Below are 23,751 nucleotides of genomic sequence, written 5' to 3'. Positions count from 1 at the left end.
TCATGCAAAATAAAATGCGTAACGGAGGTGTCTCTCCAGGAAAAATACTCCAGGAAGTTCCTATACGGCCCCAAATGACAAGACCAAATGTAAACAGTAACAATAAACCCTTGAGACAACGTAAACAACCCAGCCTGAGCCCATCTCGCCCTACCTCACTCTGCCCCCGCGGCTCCTGACGAAGGAAAATATGCCCCCAACCCCTAAAAAACCAGCTAGCGTCCGGCCAAGGTCCAGCGGCTGCCAGAACAGAGTTTGCCCAACTCTTACCCAGGTCCCGGGATCCTGAGATTGGCAGCGCAACCCTTTCTGTCCGGTTTTGACCCCCACGCCAGCCAGCCGAGAAGCAAAATCTGTTGCAATAGCGCAGTCAGACTCCAAGTAGCGTCCCAGAAGACAGCGATACCTGGGGGTCCCCGTTCAGGCTCCAATGTGGACACGCGGGAAAGGAGGCCGGTCTCGGCGCGTTTCCAGACCCCTAGTTTTGCGCACGAGGGAAGTACTCGCCGCAAACTTAAACAAGGTTTTCCCGGTCTGGCCCGAGATGCTGGAGGAGGAGGGGAGTAACCCGAGCCGGGGCTGGGATGCAAGCAGTTGCCGCTGCAGCAGCTGCTGCCGCCGGGGCAGTGACCGCAGGGGGGTGTCGCTCGGCGCAGCGCACTCCCTAGTGCCACCGGCAGGATCCTACCGGCCACACTCCTGAGTCCCGATCGAGGGTCGTCCCTGCCCGGAGCGGCTTCCACCACCCAGGAGTGACCCCAGCAAACAGTTCGGTCACGAAGTTGGCAAACCGTGGGGTCACGCAAGAAATGAACCAAGGGGTAGTGGAGAGTGCGCCCGTCTGCCTTTAGTGAGCGCCCCCGTGCCAAAGTCTCTGGGAGGTGTTCTAGACCCTCTCTAAGGACTTGGGGTACTGGGGACAGCGCTGGAGTGGCCAGCTGGATGGACCACACGTCCCCAGTGGTGCCAGGCAAGGAGCGCAAATGTGGGATGGAGAAGGAGTGGGTGACCCAGTCGTGCCAGAGTGTGCGATGCGGCAACAAAGTGCTTGGGAAGGTGGAGTGAGGAACTGGAGGGGAGAGGGGGGAAGTGAGGGAGCCTGCTTTACAGAGGCGGGGCAAAGAGAACTCCCGGGACCCGCCAAGAGAATCTTTCCAGGCCCTCCGCCAGGCTTCGCGCGGGGATTTCTTGGGGAATGGCTCCCTCTGCCGACTAGCTAAGGAGGCCCCGGGAGACAGACAAATCACAGAAAGAATGATGAAAAGGTTTTTCTCTATTTGTGGGTTGGCCAAGACGTGAATTCTGCAATCTGCTTCTCCAACTGTCCACGTTCTTGTTCTCCACCAAAGAATTCCCCTCTTCCGAACAAGCCAGGCAGACACAAACCGCAAACTGCGGGACAGTTCTTATATTCAGCTGAATTCTGTCGCCTACCCCCCCCCCAAAGTCTTGTGCTCTATACCCACGCCAGATCATCCCCTCCTATCAGGTTTCTCTTGCTTACATTAATATGAACTCTTTTTTTTGGAGACAGCTCCAATGTATATGTGTCTCCAGTCAGTAACAGCGTCTGCAAACAGTCCATACTCAAAATTACGCTTGAATGAATGGAATGAATAAGCATAGATCACCATCCTCCTAGGTCACCCCTGGAAATTCCCAGGGGAAGAGTGCATTTGCTTGATTGTTTACCAGACATCATTGCCCCTTCTTCTGGTTAACAGCACCTCCATTTTTCCTTTGGGGGACCACTCCTGCCACACTTAGTTCAGTCTGGATGGGGAGGTCTGTCAGAATGGTCCAGCTTTTCCAGGTCCAAGAGCGGGCACCTGACCTAAGCTACTCCCTTTAGACCTTCTCTGCCAGGAATGTGAACTTTGATCAGAGCAGCATAAGGACCAATAAATCTAGAGCTGCTGGGCCAAGTCACTTAAGTCACTTAATCCCCAAAGCTACCTTGCTTTATGTTTTATGAAACCTGGTTGCTCCAATGCCTCTCATTTTTTTTAATCAACTATATTGAGACATGATTTACACTCAATGTGTTGCACTCATAATAAGTGTATGGTTTGATGAGTTTTGAGCAACATGTACATGCATGGGGCCACTACCATAATCAAGATAATGAATGACTCCATAATGCCAGAAAGTTCCTTTGCACCCTTTTGAAGTCAGTTTCCCACACACCACATCATTCCAGCCCTCTGAGCTGCTTTCTGTAACTACAGATTAAATTTGTCTTTTCTAGAGTTTCTAGAATGGAATCACATAATATGTATTTCTTTGTGTCTGGCTTCCTTCACTGAGCGTAATGTTTCTGAGATTCATTGATCTTGACTATATCAGCAGATTGTTTCTTTTTATTGCTGAGCATCATTCCATTGTATGGCTATACCACAGTTTGTTTTCCCATTCACCAGATGTTGATGGACGTTTGGGTTGTTTTGAGTTTAGGCTCATTATGAATAAAGTTGCTAGGAACACTGCTGTACAAGTCCTTTTGTGGACATATGTTCTTTTCCTTATTTTCCAGCACTGGAATTACTGGTTTATACAGTAAGTGTATAATTATATAATAGTTATCCAAAGTAAACTAACACCTTACATTCACACCAGCAATGTATGACATTGTTTCACATCAACAGTTGGCACCGTCCGTCTTTTTATTATAGCCATTCTCCTGGATATACAGTGGTATCTCATTATGGTTTTAAATTGCATATCCCTAATGACTAATGGCAGAATATTGGTCTATATTAATTTTCCATGATCATTTGGTCTGGCAGAAGGTTCATCAATTTTTTTAAATCTACCTAATGATTTTGCAACCCTCTCAACAAAGAAACTAGTGCCCCAAAGGTCTTCTGCACAAATCATCACTCCAAAGCCTCCTGCCTACACTGGCATTCCCGTTCCCTCTTTACTAACTCAGCCATAGCTTGTCTGCAGCCTGGAGGTCCTGTTGAGTCCCTGCACCCTCTGCAACTCCCCACCCAAGTTGCCTGTGAACTAGTGTGCCTACTGAGACTCTCCTCTCTCTCCAGGACCCTCTGTGGCTCATCTGTGGTCCAGAAGATTCCCACAGAGTTATTCCTCACTCCACACGCTCACCAGTGTTTTGCCTGCACTCCAGACAGTTGCTTCCTGATAGCTAAGAGACTTCAGAGCAGCTCTAGCCTAGGCAAACCAGTACGCTATCCAGTATACTGAATTATACCTTCCCCAGTGAGGTCTAAACCCTTTCCAATTTTATTCTTTCTTAAGCACTTTCCTGGCCCTAGGGTAACACGCAGGATTGTCATATCATCAGTTGCTTTTCATCAGAGTCCACAATCCTTTTTTTTTTTTTTAAAGATTTTATTTATTTATTCGACAGAGATAGAGACAGCCAGCGAGAGAGGGAACACAAGCAGGGGGAGTGGGAGAGGAAGAAGCAGGCTCATAGCGGAGGAGCCTGATGTGGGGCTCGATCCCACAACGCCGGGATCACGCCCTGAGCCGAAGGCAGACGCCTAACCGCTGTGCCACCCAGGCGCCCCCACAATCCTTTATATTAAAATGCCCCAGTTCAACCGACAGTGTGGCTTCTATCTTCTGATCGGACCCAGACTGATGCACTGTAATAAGGCATGACCTTTCTAGGGTCTCTACTGAAAGACCCCAGATGTTCACTGAAGACTATGCACTCTTCACTCTGCTTATCAGTCCTGCAAAGGCTCTGGGAATGATTAGCTTTCAGTATCAGTATGTGCCTACTCTTGCACAGTTTTACCCCATTCATCATGGCTTATTATTCAACAATAGAAAGACCCTATGCAAATTTCTGGAAGTCTTTCCTTGTCTTAATCTTTCCACGTTGGTGCACTGCCCTCCAAATCTAGTCACACCAGCTTCCCTGAATTCCACTGTCTCTCCTGTGCTCCCCTGCACTGTAGGCCAGGAAGCAGCTCTAGTCAGAAAGCCAGAGTGATTCTGGGGTTCACTGCATTTGCTTACCTATTCTCAGGGATCACAGTTTTTTGGTCCAGTGTCTAAAAAGAGGTTTTTTTTCCTTCCATGTATCGTGTCTAATTTTTGTTTTGTTTTTTCATGTATCATGTCTAATTTTTGTTTGTCTTGTTTTATTTTTGTTTGTTCTGCTAGAGCATAAGTCCAGTCTAGTTACTCGTTTACAGCCAGAAAAGGAAACTCTTTTCCTTTAGTTTTAGGAGCTATTCTTGGGAAAGAAATTCCTCCATGTTTTCTGTGTTATTCTTTCTACGTTTTTACTTATTTTGCTTGAATTGGATAGAATTGGTTTCTGATGCTTTCATCCAAAGACCTTTGAATGATATACATGTGGTACCCAGCATAAACACATAAAGCATTTCAGATCAAGCCTTGAATAACCTGGATTTCAGCGAGACTTTTACTAACATTTATTCTGAACTCTATAGCATTATTAATATAAGGTTTTATGGGCTTTTGTTGGTGGTGGTCATGGTAACTATACGATTCTGTTAACAGAATTTATAATCTACTAAAACTCAATTACTATTCATATTTGCTATTAAGCCTGACTTTTAAAAATATTATTTATACAATTAGTTGGGACTTCCATAGTAATTTTACAGGACTATTCATTTAGTCCTTTGAAATTCCATTTTTCTATATGCTGTCAATCTTTAGAATTTGAGAACTTGGTGGAGCTAATTATTGTCCTAGTATGTTAACTAGCCAGCTCAAAAGAATGAAATCTGAAATTTGATCAGCAAGCCACAATACTCTTCAGCAAATACTTATTAAACATGTCAAAGACATATTCTAACAGAGACCTTATTCTCTGTTTATATTTATTCTCACCTTGTAGTATGGTCATTCAACCACTTATAAAACTACAACTCTATGATATCCAGCCCACTTTCTTCATCTGATCCACAAGGACTTATAGGATTTTTTTTTTCGATTACCTTATAATTACAGATCTATTCTCATCCCTTCAATTCATTTGTCTGGTAATACTTCCAGTAAAAGAAATCAAGTCAGCCTAGTAGTTCTACCTCTTAGCAAACAAGATTAGCTTTTATACGCGTGACTTCCCCTCTGTAGTGCTCTCAATCATGTCTTTAAATCTATGATTTAAAAGCTTGCTTAGTTACAGCAACAGACTAGAGTTCACAGAATTGACTTCTTTCCCATTAAAAAAAAGAAGAAGAAGAAGAAGAAGAGGGCACATTGCAGAGTGTTAATTTATAAATACAGCACAACGTTCACATTTTTTACTTCACTCAATCCTAACAGGAAGTATGTATCATTATTGCTGTTCTACAGAAAAGGAAGGCTCAGAAAGATCAATTAACTTACTCATGCTCACCTAGGTAGTAAGCGGCAAAAGCAGGTGTGATTTCAAGCACCATGCTCTCTCTATTGCTTCACCTGCCTTTGAGCTACATTTACCGATTCTAGTCTCCTGATAGCCCACTATAGCTCCCCCAATTTCACCAATGTGCTATGTTTACTTACTTCCCCCCCATGGACCTTGAAAAACTGCTTTGTAGGGTTGATTTAGAGTCTTTGGCTCAGGAGTCTTCGAAGATCTTGGGTATATACAGTTTCATCCCCCCACCCCCGGAGAAATACAAGTCAGACTGAAATAGATTGGATCTTTAATCATAAGACTCAGCCAAAGGATGGGGAGAAAGAGCAAGGTGGAGTTCTGGTCCGATGAGGGTTCCCTCAGACTCCCTCTCTTCAGTCTTTTCCTCTTGACCTAGATTTTCTTTACACTTCTTCCTCGAAGATGACCCTTGTCTATCTTTTTAAAAAGATTACTCTCTTGGGGTGCCTGGGTGGCTCACTTGGCTAAGTGTCTGACTCTTGATTTCAGGGTTGTGGGATCAAGCCCCGCGTTCGCATCCATGTTCAGCAGGGAGTCTGCTTGGGATTCTCTCTCTTCCTCTCCCTCTACCACTCTCCCTCTGTCCCTCTCCCCACTCCCACGTGCTCTGACTCTCTCTCTAAAATGAATAAATAAGAGGCGCCTGGGTGGCTCAGTTGGTTGAGCATCAGACCTAATTTTGGCTCGGGTCATGGTCTCGGGGTCATGGGATCCAGCCCCACATTGGACTCTGGACTCGGTGCAGAGTCTGATTGTCCCTCTTCCTCTGTTCCTCCTCCCCCCACCTACTCTCTTAAAATAAATAAAGTCTTTAAAAATAAAATAAAATGAATAAATAAATCTTTTTTGAAAAGATTACTGTCTTTTAAAGATATCGGTGGGAAGAAGGGAAGACACAGGACAATGAACAGGAAAATTTTATCTGCAGCCCGTGACCATGCATTAGAAGTTAGGGGCACTTTTCTGTCTACCCTTAGGTAAGACGTCTCCACAGATGTGAAGGATCTTGGTATTCTTGTGGAGATGAGGAACAATGGGATTAAAAACCCACCTGTATTTCCCTTGACTTAGTGTTTTTCAATTTTTTTGGTTTCATTTTGGTTGTTTTTTTTTTAATTTTAACTTTGCCTGTTATCTCTAAAAATTACTTTTCAGCTTTATTGAGCTATGAAGGCCTATAACACTGCCCAAATTTAAGGTGTAAAGCCTGATAGTTTGAGACACTTTTATATTGTGAAATGATTACCACAGTAGGATTATTTAACACATCCATCATGTCACATAATTACCATTTCTTTTTTGTGGTGAGAACATTTAAGATTTGCTCTTAGCAACTTTCAAATATGTAATACAGTATTGTTAACTATACTCACCATGCTGTACATTAGTTCCCTAGAACTTACTCATATTACAACTGGAAGTTTGTTCCCTTTGACCACATATCCCCATTTCCCTTAGCTCCTAACCCCTGACAACCACCATTCTACTGTCTGTTTCTATGAGTTCACCTTAATTAGAATCCACATATAAGTGATATCATATGGTATTTGCCTTTCTCTGACTTATTTCCTTAGCATAATGCCCTCAAGGTTGATTCGTGTTATGGCGATTGCCAGGATTTCCTTCTTCCTTCCTGTGGCTAAATAATATTCCATTTTATAGATACACCACATATTCTTTATCCATCCATTTCTCAAAGGACATCGAGGCTGGTTCCGCATCTTGGTTACTGTGACTAATGCTGCAGTGAACATGGGGATGCAGATATCACTTCGGGGTCCTGATTTCACTTCCCCTGGATATATACCCAGCAGTGAGTTTGATGGATCATATATTAGCTCTACTTTTAACCTTTTGAGGGAACTCCTTACTATTTTCATAATAACTGAACCAATTTATAGTCCCACCAATGGTGCACATGCCTTTCCTCCACACCCTCATAAACACTTGTTATGTCTTATCTTTATAATAAAAGCCATTCTAACAGGTGTAAAGTGATAGTTCATTGTGGTTTTGAAACGCATGTGCATCTCCCTGATGATAAATGATGTTGACCATCTTTTCACATACCCGTTGGCCATTTGTATGTCTTCTTTGGAAAAGTGTCTATTCAGGTCCTCTACTCATTTTTAATGAGCTTATTTGGTTGTTTTTGTTGTTTCCTATTGAGCTGTGTAAGTTCCTTATATATTTTGGACATTGACTCTTTATGAGATATAAGTCTACAAATGTTTTCTCACATTCTGGAGGTTGCCTTTTCATTTTGCTGATTGTTCCTTTTGCTGTGCAGATCTTTAGTTTGATGTAGTCCCACTTATTTATTTTTGTTTGTGTTGCTTGTGCCTTTGGTGTCATATGAAAAAAATCATTGCCAAGACCAACGTGAAGGAGCCTTTGCCCTATGTTTTATTTTAGGAGTTTTATGGCTTTGGGTCTTATGTTCAAGCCTTTAATCCATTTTGAGTTAATTTTTGTAAGTAGTCTATATTGGGGTTCCAATTACTTTCTTTTGTGTGTGATTATCCAGTTTTCCCAACATCATTTATTGAAGAGACTGTTCTTTCCCCTTTAAGTACTTCTTGGCTCCTTTGTCAAATGTTAGTTAACCAATATTCACGGATCTATTTCTGGTCTCTTCTGTTCCACTGGTTTATGTGTCTTTTTATACTATACTGTTTTGATGACTTTATAATAGAGATTGAAAAAAATCAATGTGATGCCTCCAGTTCTTTCTCAAGAATGCTTTGACTATTCATGGTCTTTTATGGTTCCATATAAATTTTAGGATTTTTTCTCTTTCTTTAAAAAATTTAATAGAAATTTTGGTGGGGATTGCCTTGAGTCTAGACGGTTTGGGTGGTATGGACAGTTAAACAATATTAATTCTCCCAATCCACAAACATACATTTACTTTTATCTTCTTTAATTTCCTTCATCAGAGTCTTAGTTTTCAGTGAACTGATCTTTCACCTCTTAGGTTAAATTTATTCTTAAGTATTTTATTGTTTTTAATGCTGGTGTAAAGGCAATTATTTTTTCATTTCATTTCCAGCTATTTCATCGTTAGTATATAGAGACACAACTGATTTCTGTATGTTGATTTTGTATCTTGCAACTTTACTGAATTTGTTAATTAATTCTAACAGTTTTCTGGTGGAGTCTTAAGGACTTTCAATATAAGATTACATTATCTGCAAACACACGATTTTATTACTTTCTGACTGGATGTCTTTTATTTCTTTGTCTTGCATAAGTACTCTGGCTAGAACTTCCAGGCTTATGTTGAATAGGAGTGGTAAAAGTAGCACGTTTTTCTTGTTCCTGATCTTGGAGGAAAAGCTTTCAACCTTTCACCACTGAGTATGATTTTAGCTGTGGGCTTGTGATATATGGTCTTTAGGTTGAGGTACATTCTTTCTATGTCAAACTTGTTGACAAATTTTTATCATGAAAGGATGTTGTATATTGTCAAATGCCTTTTCTGCATCTACTGAGATTATCATATGATACTTATCTTCATTCTATTAATGTGAGATATCACATTTATTAATTGCATATGTTGTAACCATCCTTGTATCCCGAGGATAAATCCCACTTGCTCATGGTGTATGGTCCCTTTAATGTGCTGAATTCAGTTTCATAATATTTTATCGGGAATGTTTGCATTTACTTTCATCAGGGATATTGCTCCATAGTATTCTTGTCCTTATCTAACTTTGGTATCAGGGTAATGCTGGCCTTGTAAAACAAGTTTGAAAGTGTTCAGCCGCTTCAATTTTTCTGGAAGAATTTCAGAAGGATTGGAATTACTTCTTGAAATGTTTCGCTTAAGTGTTTAGAAGAACTCACAAGATAGTCGTGGGCTTTTTTTTGTTGGGAAGTTTTGATTACTAAATCAATCTCCTTACAGGGCATTGGCCTGTTTGGGGTTACTTCTTCATGAGTCAGTCTAGGTAGGTTGTACATTTTAGGAGTTTATCCATTTTTTGCAGGTAATCCCAATTTTGGCATGTAATTGTTCAGGTACCATCTTACGATCCTCTGTAATTTTGTGGTATCAGTTGTAATATCTCCTCTTTTATTTCTAATTTTATTTGTCTTCTCTCTTTTTTTCCACAGCATGCTAACTAAAAGCATGTCCATTTTACTATTCTGAAAAGCTAGCTCCTAGCTTCATTGATCTTTTCTATTGTTTTCTGGCCTCTATTTTATTTATTTCTGCTCTGATATTTGTCATTTCCTTTCTTCCATTACTTTGGGCTCAGTTTGTTCTTTTTTCCAGTTCCTCAAGATGAAAAGTTAGACTGAGATTTTTCTTTTTTCTTTTTTAAAGATTTTTTACTTATTTATTTGACAGAGACAGCCAGCGAGAGAGGGACACAAGCAGGGGGAGTGAGAGAGGAAGAAGCAGGCTTCCCAGCGGAGCAGGGAGCCTGATGCGGGGCTCGATCCCAGGACCCTGGGATCACACCCTGGGCCGAAGGCAGACACTTAATGACTGAGTCCCCCAGGTGCCCCAAGATTTTTCTTTTTTCTTAATGTAAGCATCTATCACTATAAATTTCCCTGTAGAACTGCTTTTGCTGCATCCCATAAAGTTTAGTATGATGTGTTTCCATTTTGTGTTTCAAGATATTTTTTTATTTCCCTTTTGATTTCTTCTTTGACCCATCGGTTGCTCAGGAGTGTATTGTCTGATTTCCACACACTTGTGGTATTTTCTAGTTTTCCTTCTGTTACTGATTTCTAGTTTCCAACCACTATGGTAGAAAAAGATATTTGCTATGATTTTAATCTTCTTAAATTTGCCAAGACTTGCTTTGTGACCTATCATATGATCCACTAGCCAGTGCCCCAAAATGTGGAGCATTTTAAAGGGGATTAGGTATTTTGGGTGAGCAGGGATGAGTTGCAATACTTCATAGGAAGTCTCACTGAGAAGGCACTATTTGAGTTAGAAATGAAAGAGGTGAAACAGGAAGCCACACGTGCCAGGGAGAGGGAATAGCATGGGACCTAAGGGGGAACAATCACTAGTGTTTTTGAAGAGAAGAAAGCAGATCAGTTTGCTGGAGGGAGTGAGCAAGAGGACAGGAGGTCAGTATGTCTGGAGTGGAGTGAGCAAGAGGACAGGAGAATATGTAAAGAACTCTTACAACTTAACAAGAACAACCCAATTAAAAAAAAATGGGTGAAGAACTTGAATAGACATTTCTCCAAAGAAGATACAAATTACCAACAGCACATAAAGAGATGCCCAACGTCCAAAAATGCAAATCAAAACCACAATGACAAACCACCTCACCCCTATAGAAGAGCTACTATAAAAAAATGGGTGGGGCAGAAATAATAAGGGTCAGCAGGATGTAGAGATATTGGAACCCTTGTGGACCATTGGTGGGAGTGTAAAATGGTACAGTCTCATGGAAATCAGTATTGCTATTCTTAGAAAAAGCAAAAATAGAATTAGCATATCATCCAGCAATTCCACTTTTGGGTATTTATCCTGCAAAATTGAAAGTAGAGTCTCTAAAAAATATGTGTAAACCTATGCTCATAGTAGTGTTATCTAAAAGAGCTAAAAGGTAGAATTCATCCAAGTTTCCATTCACAGATGAATGGTTATCAAGGTATGGATATACATACAGTGAATACCATTCAGCCTTAAAAAGGAAGGAAATCCTGACACATCCCACAATATGGATGAACCTTGAGGACATTATGCTAAGTGAAATATACCAGTCCCCAAAAGACAAGTACTGTATGATTTCACCTGTGTATTGAGAATGGTTACATTCATAGCGACAGAAAATAGAATGGTGGTTGCCAGAGGCTAGGAGAAAGGGAAATGGAGGAGTTAATATTTAATGGGTACAGAGTCTCACTTTTGCAAGATGAAGAGTTCTCATGATGGATGGTGGCTAAAATAGCCAGGGGCGCCTAGGTGGCTCAGTTGGTTAAGTCTCTGACAATCAGGTCATGATCGCAGAGTTGTGAGGTGGAGCCCCACCTGCACTGGGTGTGGAGCCTACTTAAGATTCTCTCTCTCTACCCCTCACCCCTTAACCCCCACTCACATACACTCTCTCCAAAAAAGATAAATAAATAAAAATAAAATTGCCAGGAACTCTCAGTAGTGTTAGAGTGATAGCCACTTTCCTACCTATACGGCTCTCCACGGGGTGATACCCAACAAGATACAAAAACAATAATACCTCTCACCGTAGAAAACCTTTCTTTGACCCTACATGACTACGGTCTCATTTTTCTATTGCAGTTTAGAACACAATTTGGAAAAGCTGTCAATACTCTATGTCAAATACCTCTTTCCATTCTATATTTGCTTGTCTCCAAATAGACTTTCAATCCACTACTCCACTGTAGAAGGATACTCCAGACATAGTATGTGTAAAATCTATCAACCTAGCAGCACTCCCTGTGTGATACATGCCTTTGGAAACGATCTGATGCAGGAGGGTTTTATTGAATCACATCTACTTCCCCCTGCCCCGATGAATCAGTATGGAATGATCTAATCAATTTGCTTATCTTTACTATTTCTACAATTTTCAGGATAAAAATAGGAATAACTGAAGAGTGCCTACTTTTAACTTCATAATGGAAATTGGCCAGAAAGTTTTTATATAGATTATTATATAGTATTAAATTAATACATATTCTTTCAGATACTTAATTATTGTAATTATGAACAAATGATTATTTGTTTTAACATAAAAATATATAACTTCTTCCCATAAATCTCCTCTTTTGTTAAGCATGAGACAGTCATTTCATGAACCAGGAGGGGAGTTGATGTCAATCTCAATATACTATACCTATTTAAATTTTTAATGGTTCCAAGTAATTCTGCATGATGATTCAGATACGCCCACCCTGGGCCAATATCACTTTGTGTTTCCATTCACTGGAGGCCAAATTCCATACATGGTGAAGAGAGACTCTCCAGGTGATGGTGATTCAGTTTCATTTAAGTGATGACTCACCACAGTCCAACTTTTACCTAGCTTTTGTTCACTTGCCTTGGTTTCATGAAAGCGTTCTCCACTGGTCCTTATCAAGCTACATGCACATTACCAGTTAACCTCATTTCTCCCTAAGCTGGATATCTTCTTAAGTATATGTCTGTTATCTCAGCTATACCCCCTTTCTGTGTTGGATAAACATTCACCTTCACAGCAGGGCTACTGCATACAGCTGTCTGATGTGTGCTCTGCACAAAGACTCCAGCAGAGTGGTCAAGTGGAGCTAAATTCAAGCATGCTCTGCTCCCAAATCCTTATAGTGGCCTGGAATCACTGGAGAAGGGAAAGACTAACTTTGTCAACTACAGGTATGTGTTTTCCTCAGTTGCACAAAGCATCATTGAGGCTAATAGTAATCTTGCTTATGAGATTTGATTACAGGAAGAGACTTCCCTTCAGGATAGAAACACAAAGGACAACCATTTACTTCTTCAGACACTTTTGCAGCTGGGCCTTGGACATGTGACTTAGGCTCGGCCAATGAGATACATATACCCTAGACTTTGATTTGGGAACTGGGACAATAGAGATTTCTTTTTGCAGCTCAGGGGAGGCAACATCCCATTCTGTGGAGTGGCAGTTGCCTCGTCAGGATCCAGGGCTAGAGGTGTTGGTGATAAGACCCCCAGCATCTCGTTATCCGCTGGTGGGGCAGGGCTTCCCATACGGTTCTGAGGAGTAATTTTCACTCTGGGTACAGAACCTCACTCCATCCCTACATCCCTTACTGACCTTTCCCTCCAGCCTTCCTAGTGTTTCACTGAGCACCCAGTAGCTTCTCAATGAATTCCCGTTCTACTTAAACTACTCAAAGTCTGTTTTTTTGCTGTGTCTGTTTCTTTTGTTGAAGAGTCTGAACTCAGTGGGATACTGACGTGAAACCCTTTTATTTTATTTTTCCAACACTGTCTTCAGGTGTGTTTTGATGAAGACGGGTTTTCTGCCCCTTCACAACATCTTGGGTAGCTCTGGTAGCATCCCAGACACTTTGAGGTTTTACAATATCAGGGCCAAAGTAATCCAGTTTACAGTTTGAATCTCAAATCCATTGTGATGCCGTTCCCCTCACGCTGCCCAGGTTTGACCAGCAGTGAAAATTGTCCCGCCTTGGGGAATTTGGCGTGCTTTGCTTTCTTCTTCTTCCTCTACGTTTTCTTCCTTCCTCTTTAGGGCTCATCTTTTTTTTTTTTTTTTTTTTTTAAAGATTTTATTTATTTATTCGACAGAGACAGAGACAGCCAGCGAGAGAGGGAACACAAGCAGGGGGAGTGGGAGAGGAAGAAGCAGGCTCATACCGGAGGAGCCTGATGTGGAGCTTGATCCCATAACGCCGGGATCACGCCCTGAGCCGAAGGCAGACGCTTAACCGCTGTGCCACCCAGGCGCCCCAGGGCTCATCTTTTCTATCCCTTCTAGAGTGTTGGGGTCCCAAAGGAGGAATGAGGAAAGGACCGACATATCCCGCTTAGCTGCTGCTGCTGTGTTCCACACTGGATGGCCAGTCTTGGCTGACGAGGGGATGTCTGGATGCTGCTGGAGTGCAGTGCAAGCATGGGCTCTTTAGGAGGCCTTGCTGGGGCTCCAGTTGCACCGGCCTCTGACATTTGGTCTCACAGTTTCCCATCTGTTTTGGACCCCCTGAATGGCCTCCCCCAGTTTTATTTTATTAGGTTAGTTGAAGTTGACTTTTATTGCTTAAGGACAAGAACTTTGTCTGACACAGCAAGCATTCATATTGAAGACAAAAGGAGATCACACCACAGGAAATGGTGGGATTTTAAAAAAAATACTCCTATCATTGCCACAGTCCCTTCTGGTCATCTGCTCTAAGTTTCCTTTCGCGTACAGTGATGAGAGTCCTCACTATGCAGATTGCATAGATTTATTTATTTATTCCAAATTGGGTGTATTTACTGTGTCAAATGTTACAATTTTAAAAAGCAATGTCAGAAAGATATCCATGTCTTCTAACATTTTCTGATCTTGGTGTGTGAAAGGTGAAGCTGATTTCCTGTTGAACTGCTTCCAAGCAGGATATCAACCCACATGAAGTCTACTTTTATAAGAATATCCCAGATAGGCATGTTGTTGTTTCAAGAGCTTCTGCAAACATACTATTACACCAGGAAATAGGCCAGCAGTGCTTTTAGAAACAGACAGTCCAGATAAATCCAAGAGTCATAAAAGTAATTTCACATTTAAATAAAACGAAATCGAATTTTGCTACTCGAGGAGAGTCTGAGAAACAGAAACATCCACATAGGAGTTGGTTAAAATGTAGGCCTTGCTCAAAATATTGAATCAGAGTCATATATTAACAAAATCTCTAGCTGATGAACATGGACATTAAAGTTTGAGAAGCAGGGGAACACCTGGGCAGCTCAGTCAGTTAAGCATCTGCCTTTGGTTCAGGTCATGATCCCAGGGTTCTGGGATTGAGTCCCGCATCGGGCTCCCTGCTCAGTGGGGAGTCTGCTTCTCCCCCTACTTGTACCTCTCTGTCAAATAGATAAATAAAATCTTTAAAAAACAATAAAATAGTCCATATTTTTATACTGCTTTCACCTTCTAATACCCTATATAATCTACTTACTCATTATGTTTATTGTCTGCTATCTGTCTTTTCCCCATTAGAATATAAGCTTTTCAAGGGCAGGATATATCAATACTAATATATCTCAAGCACCAAGCAATGTCCTTGTGCATACTAATGTCTCAAAAATAGTGAATACATTTTAAACATAAGTTTTATAACTCAGTAGAGCATTTTTATTTTCCACTTGGAAGTTACCATTTTTAAGTAGAAAATTATTTTAAGAGCAGAGAGGTCTCAACATGAATTTCTTTCATTCATTTAACACATTTGCCCAAACGAGAGTTGCACAAATATCGCTCTCAGTAGATTCTGTCTTATCTCTCAGATTATAACTATCTCACTCTTGCAATAAAAGAAAAGGAGGAGGAGATGAAGATAAAGAATTAATTAATCAAAACCTTTAACTTTTCCGAAAACCCAGGGAATTTTTGTCAGCCTCCTTTGTTATTTATCTAGCATAACTCTCTGGAATACTAATATTAAATCCTGAGATTTGCAGTTTTACACGGCCATGATGGATTCACATGAGGGAAGAGGAAGTGCCCCCGAGGAGTCTTTCCTGAGACTTCTTGTACATTAATTCACTTTGGAGCTTTCCCATTCAGGAATATCATTCACATTAAATCAAGAGAAGACTGTTCGACTACAATGCAGCGCTTCACAGCTTTTTTCATAATACATTAAAAGGATAGTTATGTTTATATGGCATATTGGGATCAACAAGGGAATTGGAGCCCTTTGCAAGGCTCCTCTGATGACCCAGACTCTCAGCCACCCTTAGGGCAGCAGGTGACCCACTGGGTGAGGGGCTCTGCTAGGTGACATGATATCATAGGAAGTTAATTCTTAGCAATGATAAGTGAAACCAATCTTCTATGATACACATGGGTTACAACTTCAGATTGTTTCCTACGCCAGATATTCTAACAAATATACCCTACTCTCAAACTTTCAAATTAACAATCCTTTGCATTTTGAAAATAAACATATGAATCTGGTGGGAAATCTCCTCACCTCTTCTCCAGCCCACCATCCTGCTTTAAAAACTTTTCTATCTCCCTAATATAGCAGAAGGTGGAAGCCTGAGAGATAGATTTCTCTGACACCCTAGCCAGCAGAGCTCTGAATGCATTTTTAGGCTCCGTCTTATAGATACACTCACATAATACCTGAAAGAAAGCAGCGAGGCCCAAGTCATTTTTCTTCTTTCTCTGGGAGCAGTAGAAGGTATAGCATGGGCCTTTCAAATGTGAGTTTCTGGAGTGGCCTCTGTTTCCCCTCACATTCACCCCATCTTGGAGCTATGAAGTACCAGGAGATATATAGGAGTTTCCTGCATGCTCATGACTGGCAAACAGAGGCTCTCTGATCTTCCATGGTAATGCACCAAAAAGTTAGTGGTGGCCCCTTGCCTAGCCTCCTTCAGCCCCTGTAATGGGGCTGTGAGCCCCTTAGTCCTTGTATTAAGACCTCTCCCTGATAACACCGTTTTATGTTGTCTGGGCTGTGAATGAAACATTCTCCTTAGGAAATAAATCCAGAAAATCCACTTTTTGATAGAAGACATTTAGCAAACATTCAACTTTCACTTTTGTTTTATGATAACACATATGTTAATATTCTCTAAACTTTTTTCTGATCTATTAAATAGGATATAACGGGTAATGGCTGGCAAAGTGTTCGCTGCTCACATTTTAACAGGCTCCCATTCTTTAAATTGCCTATGATACTACCAAAAGAACTATGGTTTCTGCCCCACGGGCTTTTTAGCTGAGAGTAAATTAAAGAATACCAGGCTTTTAATGTTCTGTTTCTGCACTACCCAAAACACACGAGCAGAAAGTCAAAGGGAGGTGGATCTCTATATAAAAATCAGGGGCTCTTTCTAGAAAAAAATTGTGAATGAGTTTAGGGAAGCAAATATTCACTATCATTTAACTATCTAAAAGTGAAAGTAATCTTTAATTTGTCCATTACACCAAAACAAATTACCAACAGATACAAGATTTAAGCATTAAAAGAAATGACCCATTAAGATTCTAGAAGATTGTCTCAGTAACTATTTTTAAAAGTCTAGTTGAAGAAAACATTTTCTGAGTGTGACATCAAAGGCAAAAACTGCTAAAAGTAAGTTAGGTTTTTCAAAACTATTTTCATTTTGTAAGCTTGAAATACATCAAAATTAGAAACAATGGCACCGATTAGCTAGATTTAACTGTTGTTTACATTGTGCCATTGTTACTTCATCTCTCCATTTTTTGTTTTATCATTCCAGAGTAAATGAAAAATGTCAAGATTTTCCTCTTAAATCCTTCAGCACAGATCTCCAAAGAGTTGGAATATAGTCTAACAAAACCACAATACCTTGATCACACCTAACAAAATTGACAATAATTCTATCACATCATTTAATACCTAGTATCTAATATCTCCCCCCCTACTTTTCTGGCCCATGACACTGACTTTTTTAAGAGTTCAGAGTGGTTTTCTTATAGAAGATACACATTCTACACTGATTATTTCTTTATAGTCTTATCTCACGTGACTTAAGACTGTTAGATTCTATTCTGACAAAAAGGGGAAAACTGAGACAGATATCCAGAGCTGTCCAATAGAACCTCCTACAATGATGGACATGTTCTATGGCTAAGCTGTTCATCGTGGAAGCCACCGTCACATGGCTATTCAGCACTGGAAGTATAGCTCCTATGACTGAGGAACTAAATTTTAATTTAATTTAATTACTTTAAGTTTTAAATTTAAGTAGCCACATGTGACTAATGCCTACTGAATCATGTGTCTAACATAAAAGTGGATGTAATGTGGGGCACCTGGGTGGCGCAGTCAGTTGGGCATCTGACTCTGAATTTCGGCTCAGGCCTGATCTCGGGGTCATGAGATCAACCCCCGTGTCGGGCTCCACACTTTTTAACATACTTTTTAACATGTTATGTAATATATTTTCATATAGACTTGAATGAACCTGTATATTTGACTTTCAACAGCAGAGAAGTAAAGGCCTTTGTTCACTTCAGGAAGCTTCATGATTAGCACCAATTTCTATAGTTATCTGGTATATTCATGATCCACATTTTAAAAAAAAATCTCAGAAATAGGGGAGTCATTCTGCCGTCTGTATCTACATTTTTAACATGTATACATAAGGCTTAAGAGTTACAAGTCACATTTCCTGATATAGCCAACCCTGTACATTCACTTTCCTTTCAAATTATTTATAGTATGTGGTTAAGATTGGCTATACCAAACAAGGACAACGGAATTCAACACTGGAACTCTTATTCCAACTTAGAAAAAAAAGACCTGTTTTCCCATGGGATTAAAGCTTTAAAGATTGGAGCTGGAGCTCCTGAGAGCCTGCCTGATAGCTAGCACAACACAAGGAAAAGTAGAAATGAGACCTAGAGAGAAAGAGTTCCTTCTGGCCCCTGGATCCAACCATGCCTGCAGCAGACAATGTTGAATGAGGAAGATTCGGTCTCTATGTGTCAGTTTGTGAGCTGATAAATTCTTTGGTTTTTCTAAGCCAATTAGAATAGTATTTCTTCCTGTCTTTTGTACCTGAAAGGGTGCTGTCAAAATTTAACAACCAAGAGAGCACAGAATTTAGAACCAGACAAACTGGATTCTAATTTATCTGTGATCCAGTGTACCCATCTAGAGATACTGGGATAATTATGCCTTCCTCTTAGGCCTGTCGTGAAGACTAGATTAGCATGATGTGTGTGTGAGAGACATTCTGAATATGCTAGTTCCCTTTTTTTTTTAATTTCTCTAGAGCTGAAATGATATCATATTCTTGAGTCCTCACACACTGTTTTCCTTTTCTATCCATCACTTAGAAGTTTTCCATTTATACACAAATATAATGTGAACCTTCATTAAAAATTAATTTTAATTTAATTAAAAATCGAGAGGGGCATTTCCTACAACAGGTGACGGAATGTTCCCCATCTAGTTTTATAAGACAGTCAGTTCAGGGAGCAATCATATTTGTCTTTGAAGATAAAATGGACTCAAAATGATGGCCGTGAATTTGTGTTGCTCTTCACTCTATTCCTTTCTAGTCTCTGTCATCCAGATAATGGAGATTTAATCTTGCACAGGCTTTGGTCATATGGTGCAGTTTCCTTTGCCTTCTTAAACGTAACCATGTGTAGAATCTCCTCTATTGGCACAGAAGATTTACTCGCCTTTTATAATCATACTGGATTTAAGTTAAGTAGCTTGATAATCAGACAGAATATAATTAGCTAATCATTTACAGGATTACCTAGGCTAAAAATTGACACAGTAAAATACAGTAAGCATGTTTATGCCCATCTAAATCCTTACATTAATAAAGGTGATCAGATTATACAATTCAAATGAATTTCCAAGAAAATATCCCTGGCATAGAGGATTAGAAATATATTTAAGCTAAATTTAAAATTCAGGAAAACCAATCCCACAGCTTACTTTCCATTATTTTTTTTCCCTTCAACTAAGCTCTTAAGCTGAATAAATTAAAGTCTCCAAGATGTTTAAACAGTTCAGTCTATATTAGTATGCTATGGTTCATTACTGAATACAGTTGTAAAACCATTGCCAAGTTGCCCCAATACCTGTATGGTCATAACTGGAAATCTCTACCAAAGGCATCAATGTCCTGCTTACCTATTAATTTTAGTTCCTTGTCTATAATTACTCGTCTCCTCCTTGAGAATCTGTCTCTCTTCCCCAAAGTCTCATCCATGTCTCTGGAGCTCTGCATCACATTCATGAAACCATATTCCCAATCTGTCGGGCAAAATGCTGCTTTCTGTAGTCTAATAGTGTATCTAAAATAATCTCATGTACCTTTAAGATTTTTTTCATTCTTTTAAAAAGCAAGATATAGCTCTCAGAACAAAAGCACATGAAACACAACTATCTGGAAAAATATATGTCTGGGTTTCTCTTAGGCTCAATTTTAGAATTGTGAGGACTGGGAAGAAAGAAGAACACAGAAGAGAAAAATAGAATAAAGTGAGTTGGGCCCTATATTCTCTACACCTCTCAAGTTATAAGGGTGACAAAATGATTTTAGACAGGTTTAGGATCTTTGAATAAAAGGAGACTTGTAGCCTGCTTTCCATCTAGATATCAAAGAGACAGCAAATCCTCACAAAGGCTGATGTTTAGTTATTTTCTGCATAGTATAGGCTAGTTCCCACCCCTCTAAGTGCTCCCTCTCACAGAGGCTAGGTTTCCCAGTCTCCTCTGGTAGGAAGGTTTTAGTTCAGGACCTGACAGTAGGAAGAATTTGTGCAAGATTAAAGTAAAATGCTGGGACAACTGGGTATTCACATGTAAGAGAATGAAGTTGGACCCCTACCGCATACCATATACAAAAATTAACTCAAAATGGATGTAAGACCTATGAACTAAAACTATAAAATTCTTAGAAGACCACATAGGGGTAAAACATCACCATGATCTCAAATTCCACAATGCATTTTTAGATATGACAGCAAAAGCACAAGCAGGAAAAGAAAAAAAAAAAAAAACACAGATAAATTAGACTTCACCAAAATTTAAAACCCTTATGGACCAATGAACATCACCAAAAGGTGAAAAGACAATCCACAATATGAGTGAAAACATTTGCCAATCATATATCTACTAAGAGACATGTATCTAGAATACACTGAAAACTGCTACAGCTCAATAATAAAAGGACGAATAATCCAACTAAAAATGACCAAAGGCTCTGAAGAGACATTTCTTCAAAAAGATACACAAATGGCCAGTAAGTACAAGAAAAGTTGCTCAACATCATCAACCATCAGGGAAATGCAAATGAAAACCACAATAGGATACCACTTCCCACTCAGTAGGAAAGCTTATCATCATCCAAAACAAAACAAGACAAAACAAAACATAATAACAAGCGCTGGAGAGCATGTGGAGAAATGATGGAACCCTCATACACTGCTGGTGGGAATATAAAATAGTGCAGCCACTTTGGAAAACAGGTTAGCAGTTCTTCAAAAGAGAAACTCAGATTTACCACCTGACCCAGTGATCCCACTCCTAAGTCTATGCCCAACATATATACATCCATCAAAAACTTGTACATGAATGTTCATGGCAGCATAATTAACAGCTAAAAAGTAGAAACAACTCAAATGTCCCCTGACGGATGGATGAATAAGATGTGGTCTATTCATACAGTGGAAGAATATTCAGCAACAAAAACAAATGAAGGACTGACACATGCTTCAACATGAATGAGCCTTGAAAATATTATGCTAAGTGAAAGAATCCAATTACAAAAGAACACATATTATAAAAATCTATATGAAAGGTCCAGAAGAGGCAATTCTACAGAGACAAAAAGGAGATTAGTTTTTGCGTAGGGTGGGGGGACGGTGGGGGGATGGGAGGAGGATGAATAGAGGGATTGGGAGTGTGGGGGGGTGATGTCTGAGGAGAAAGCGTTTCTTCAGGAATAATGAAAATGTTCAAAAACCGATTATGGTGATGGATGCACAACTCTGTGAACACACTAAAGCCAGGGAATTATACACTTTGCATAGTTAAAAGTGTTCAACTGCGCGGTATATAAATAAATAATCTGGTTTTTTTAAAACGATTGAAGAAAAGAAGGAAGCCAGAGCTACACCAGGCTTTGGCTGTGGCAGCAGCATGCCCTTGTAACAACTGCGTTGGGTCTGCAGGGGCAGAAGATCACAGGCTCAGAAGAATTCGGGGTTAGACAGGTGTGCGCGCCTACAGGGCAGGAGCAGCTTCCTGGAATTCCTGAACATTGACTAACTCCATCTAACCCCCCGTTTTTCTCTCTTCTACCCCTTCCAGTGTTTTTTGTGGCTTAATTCCCTATGTCAATCTTGTTCTGCTTGAAATTTCTAGAGGGGTTTGTTTTCCTAACTAAATCCTGGCTGATATTATTGCCTAGAGAGCATCTATCCTCCTCATTCTCTCCCTAAAAAATTCCAAATTTCTTCAGGGACTCACCCCTTCTCCGCATAGCCAAGTACCTCAGGCGACTGATTTCTACTCTCAGCTTCTGGGTTCAACCTGATTTTGGTCTAGCGGTAATCCCATTCCTTTTGCTAAAAATTGATTCAAAAATAAGCATGTGATTATAACACTCAATGTTAACTAACTGGAATTAAAATTAAAACTTCAATTTAAAAAAAGGGAGGGGGGAACTAGGCATGTTATCCAGCCACAGCAACAAGAGATGAAAAGGGTTATACCAGAGACATAGGAATGTTCTACCTCATTCTGAAGAAAGAAGCTTGAGAAGCCAATTAGATACAAAAGACAAAGCTGTAATTTCTGCAGGTGGCTATCATACAGCCAAGACACAAATCCACTTTAAAGTGAAGATCACAGGCAGAGGGCAGGGTAGAGAGACAGAGAGAACCCAAGGCTTTGATTGCATTTTTCAACTGTTGGATCAACACGCTTTGAAGCTCACCTCACCTCTTGACTCCTTATATGAGCTAATAACTTGTCTTAAGGCGGTTTGAGATAAGTTTCCTGTTACTGCTAGAAACATCTTACTTTATGCTCTGAGGCACCCTGAAATGGCAGCCCCTCTATGCAGACAGGGCTTGAGGTAACTCCCCAGTTTCCCGCAGCCCCAGAGTGGCAAGAGACATTATCCAAAAGTTATCTCCAAACCCTGAGAAATTTAGCTGAGAGGCAGCTGGTGGACCGGGACGGGGCTTGCAGCCAGAAGAGGAGACACAACCAAAAACGATGTAGGAATGTGAACATCATGACAGGAGGGTAATGACAACCAGGACCCAGGTGGGTTGCTCCCTCACGGCGAATGCCAGACAGGCTAAAAGATGACCTGGGGTTACACCTTTCCCACTTGACATCTCAGTGTAACTTAAAGCCTCTCCCCAAAGCCCTCAAACCTTGGGAGAAGGATAATAACCTTGGGTTAGTTTTCCACCACTGAAGATGATGGAAGCTCAAAATAGAGACTGCTGGATGATAGAAAAATGAAAGAAGTTATGGGTTGAGAAAAATCATAACCCTAAACGTGTACATTTCAATATGCAGAACTCATTCTTTGGCCAGTGGGTGGCAGGAGTAGTATGATTATATTGATTCCCATCCCTTTCCCAGATTTACCAACCTTACCATCATGGAGGATCACAATCAGCCTTATCGAGTCCTCTTTCCACTGCCTCTCCTCATCTGCACTTGTTCAGAGTTCAAGAGCACATCCTCTGGCAAATGGAATTTTTATTGCAGTGGCTCTTGGGTGCAATCCTGACCAGAAGGTTTATTGTAGAACTGTGACCTCACCACCCCCTGCATTTCAAAAAATTGATACATAATTAGGTAAAAGAAATTCAGAGAAATAGCCATGAACTCGGTCCTGCAACCCTATCGCTTCTTCCTTACATGTCTTTCAAAGTCATATTGTTCCAAATCTGAAGCAAAGGATAAATTTTTAAAAATTACTGACGGACAATATTCAAGTCGAAGTTGTTCTAACTTGGAACATGAACGTACTTAACAACTCTTTCCTCTGATTAATTTTGTGAATTTAAATGGCACAGGGCTTGTAAGGAGCTGTCATCATGATTTCACTTCTTGTTTCTTAACTCTCTTCTTCCTAACTTATGTTCCAATCCCTTAAAACCAATCTCATTTCCTCAACGTTGCCATAGATTACCCCAAGGAGAGATGATTGATGTCAACACAAA

At 40.3% G+C, this 23,751-nt stretch overlaps 1 protein-coding gene across 3 annotated transcripts in view; it reads right to left on the bottom strand.

Annotated features, from left to right (window-relative positions):
* The window catches only part of MEGF10 (multiple EGF like domains 10), a 343,436-nt gene that overhangs the window by 163,241 nt on the left and 156,444 nt on the right, over positions 1-23,751 (bottom strand). Inside the window, exon 8 of one of the 3 annotated variants that reach the window (XM_048221243.2) lies at positions 23,180-23,353. In XM_048221243.2, coding sequence (XP_048077200.2) covers positions 23,180-23,185 — 6 coding nt within the window. In that variant the 5' untranslated portion in view covers positions 23,186-23,353. Of the gene's footprint in view, positions 1-270; positions 704-23,179; positions 23,354-23,751 lie in introns of those variants that run through there. The other 2 variants (XM_044387359.3, XM_044387360.3) reach the window with 2 other exon arrangements.

Source organism: Ursus arctos, unplaced genomic scaffold (genome assembly GCF_023065955.2).
Source record: "Ursus arctos isolate Adak ecotype North America unplaced genomic scaffold, UrsArc2.0 scaffold_5, whole genome shotgun sequence".
NCBI classification, from domain to species: Eukaryota; Metazoa; Chordata; class Mammalia; order Carnivora; family Ursidae; genus Ursus; species Ursus arctos.
The sequence above is the reverse complement of the archived record's forward strand: the minus strand, read 5'-3'. Positions and strand labels throughout refer to the sequence as shown.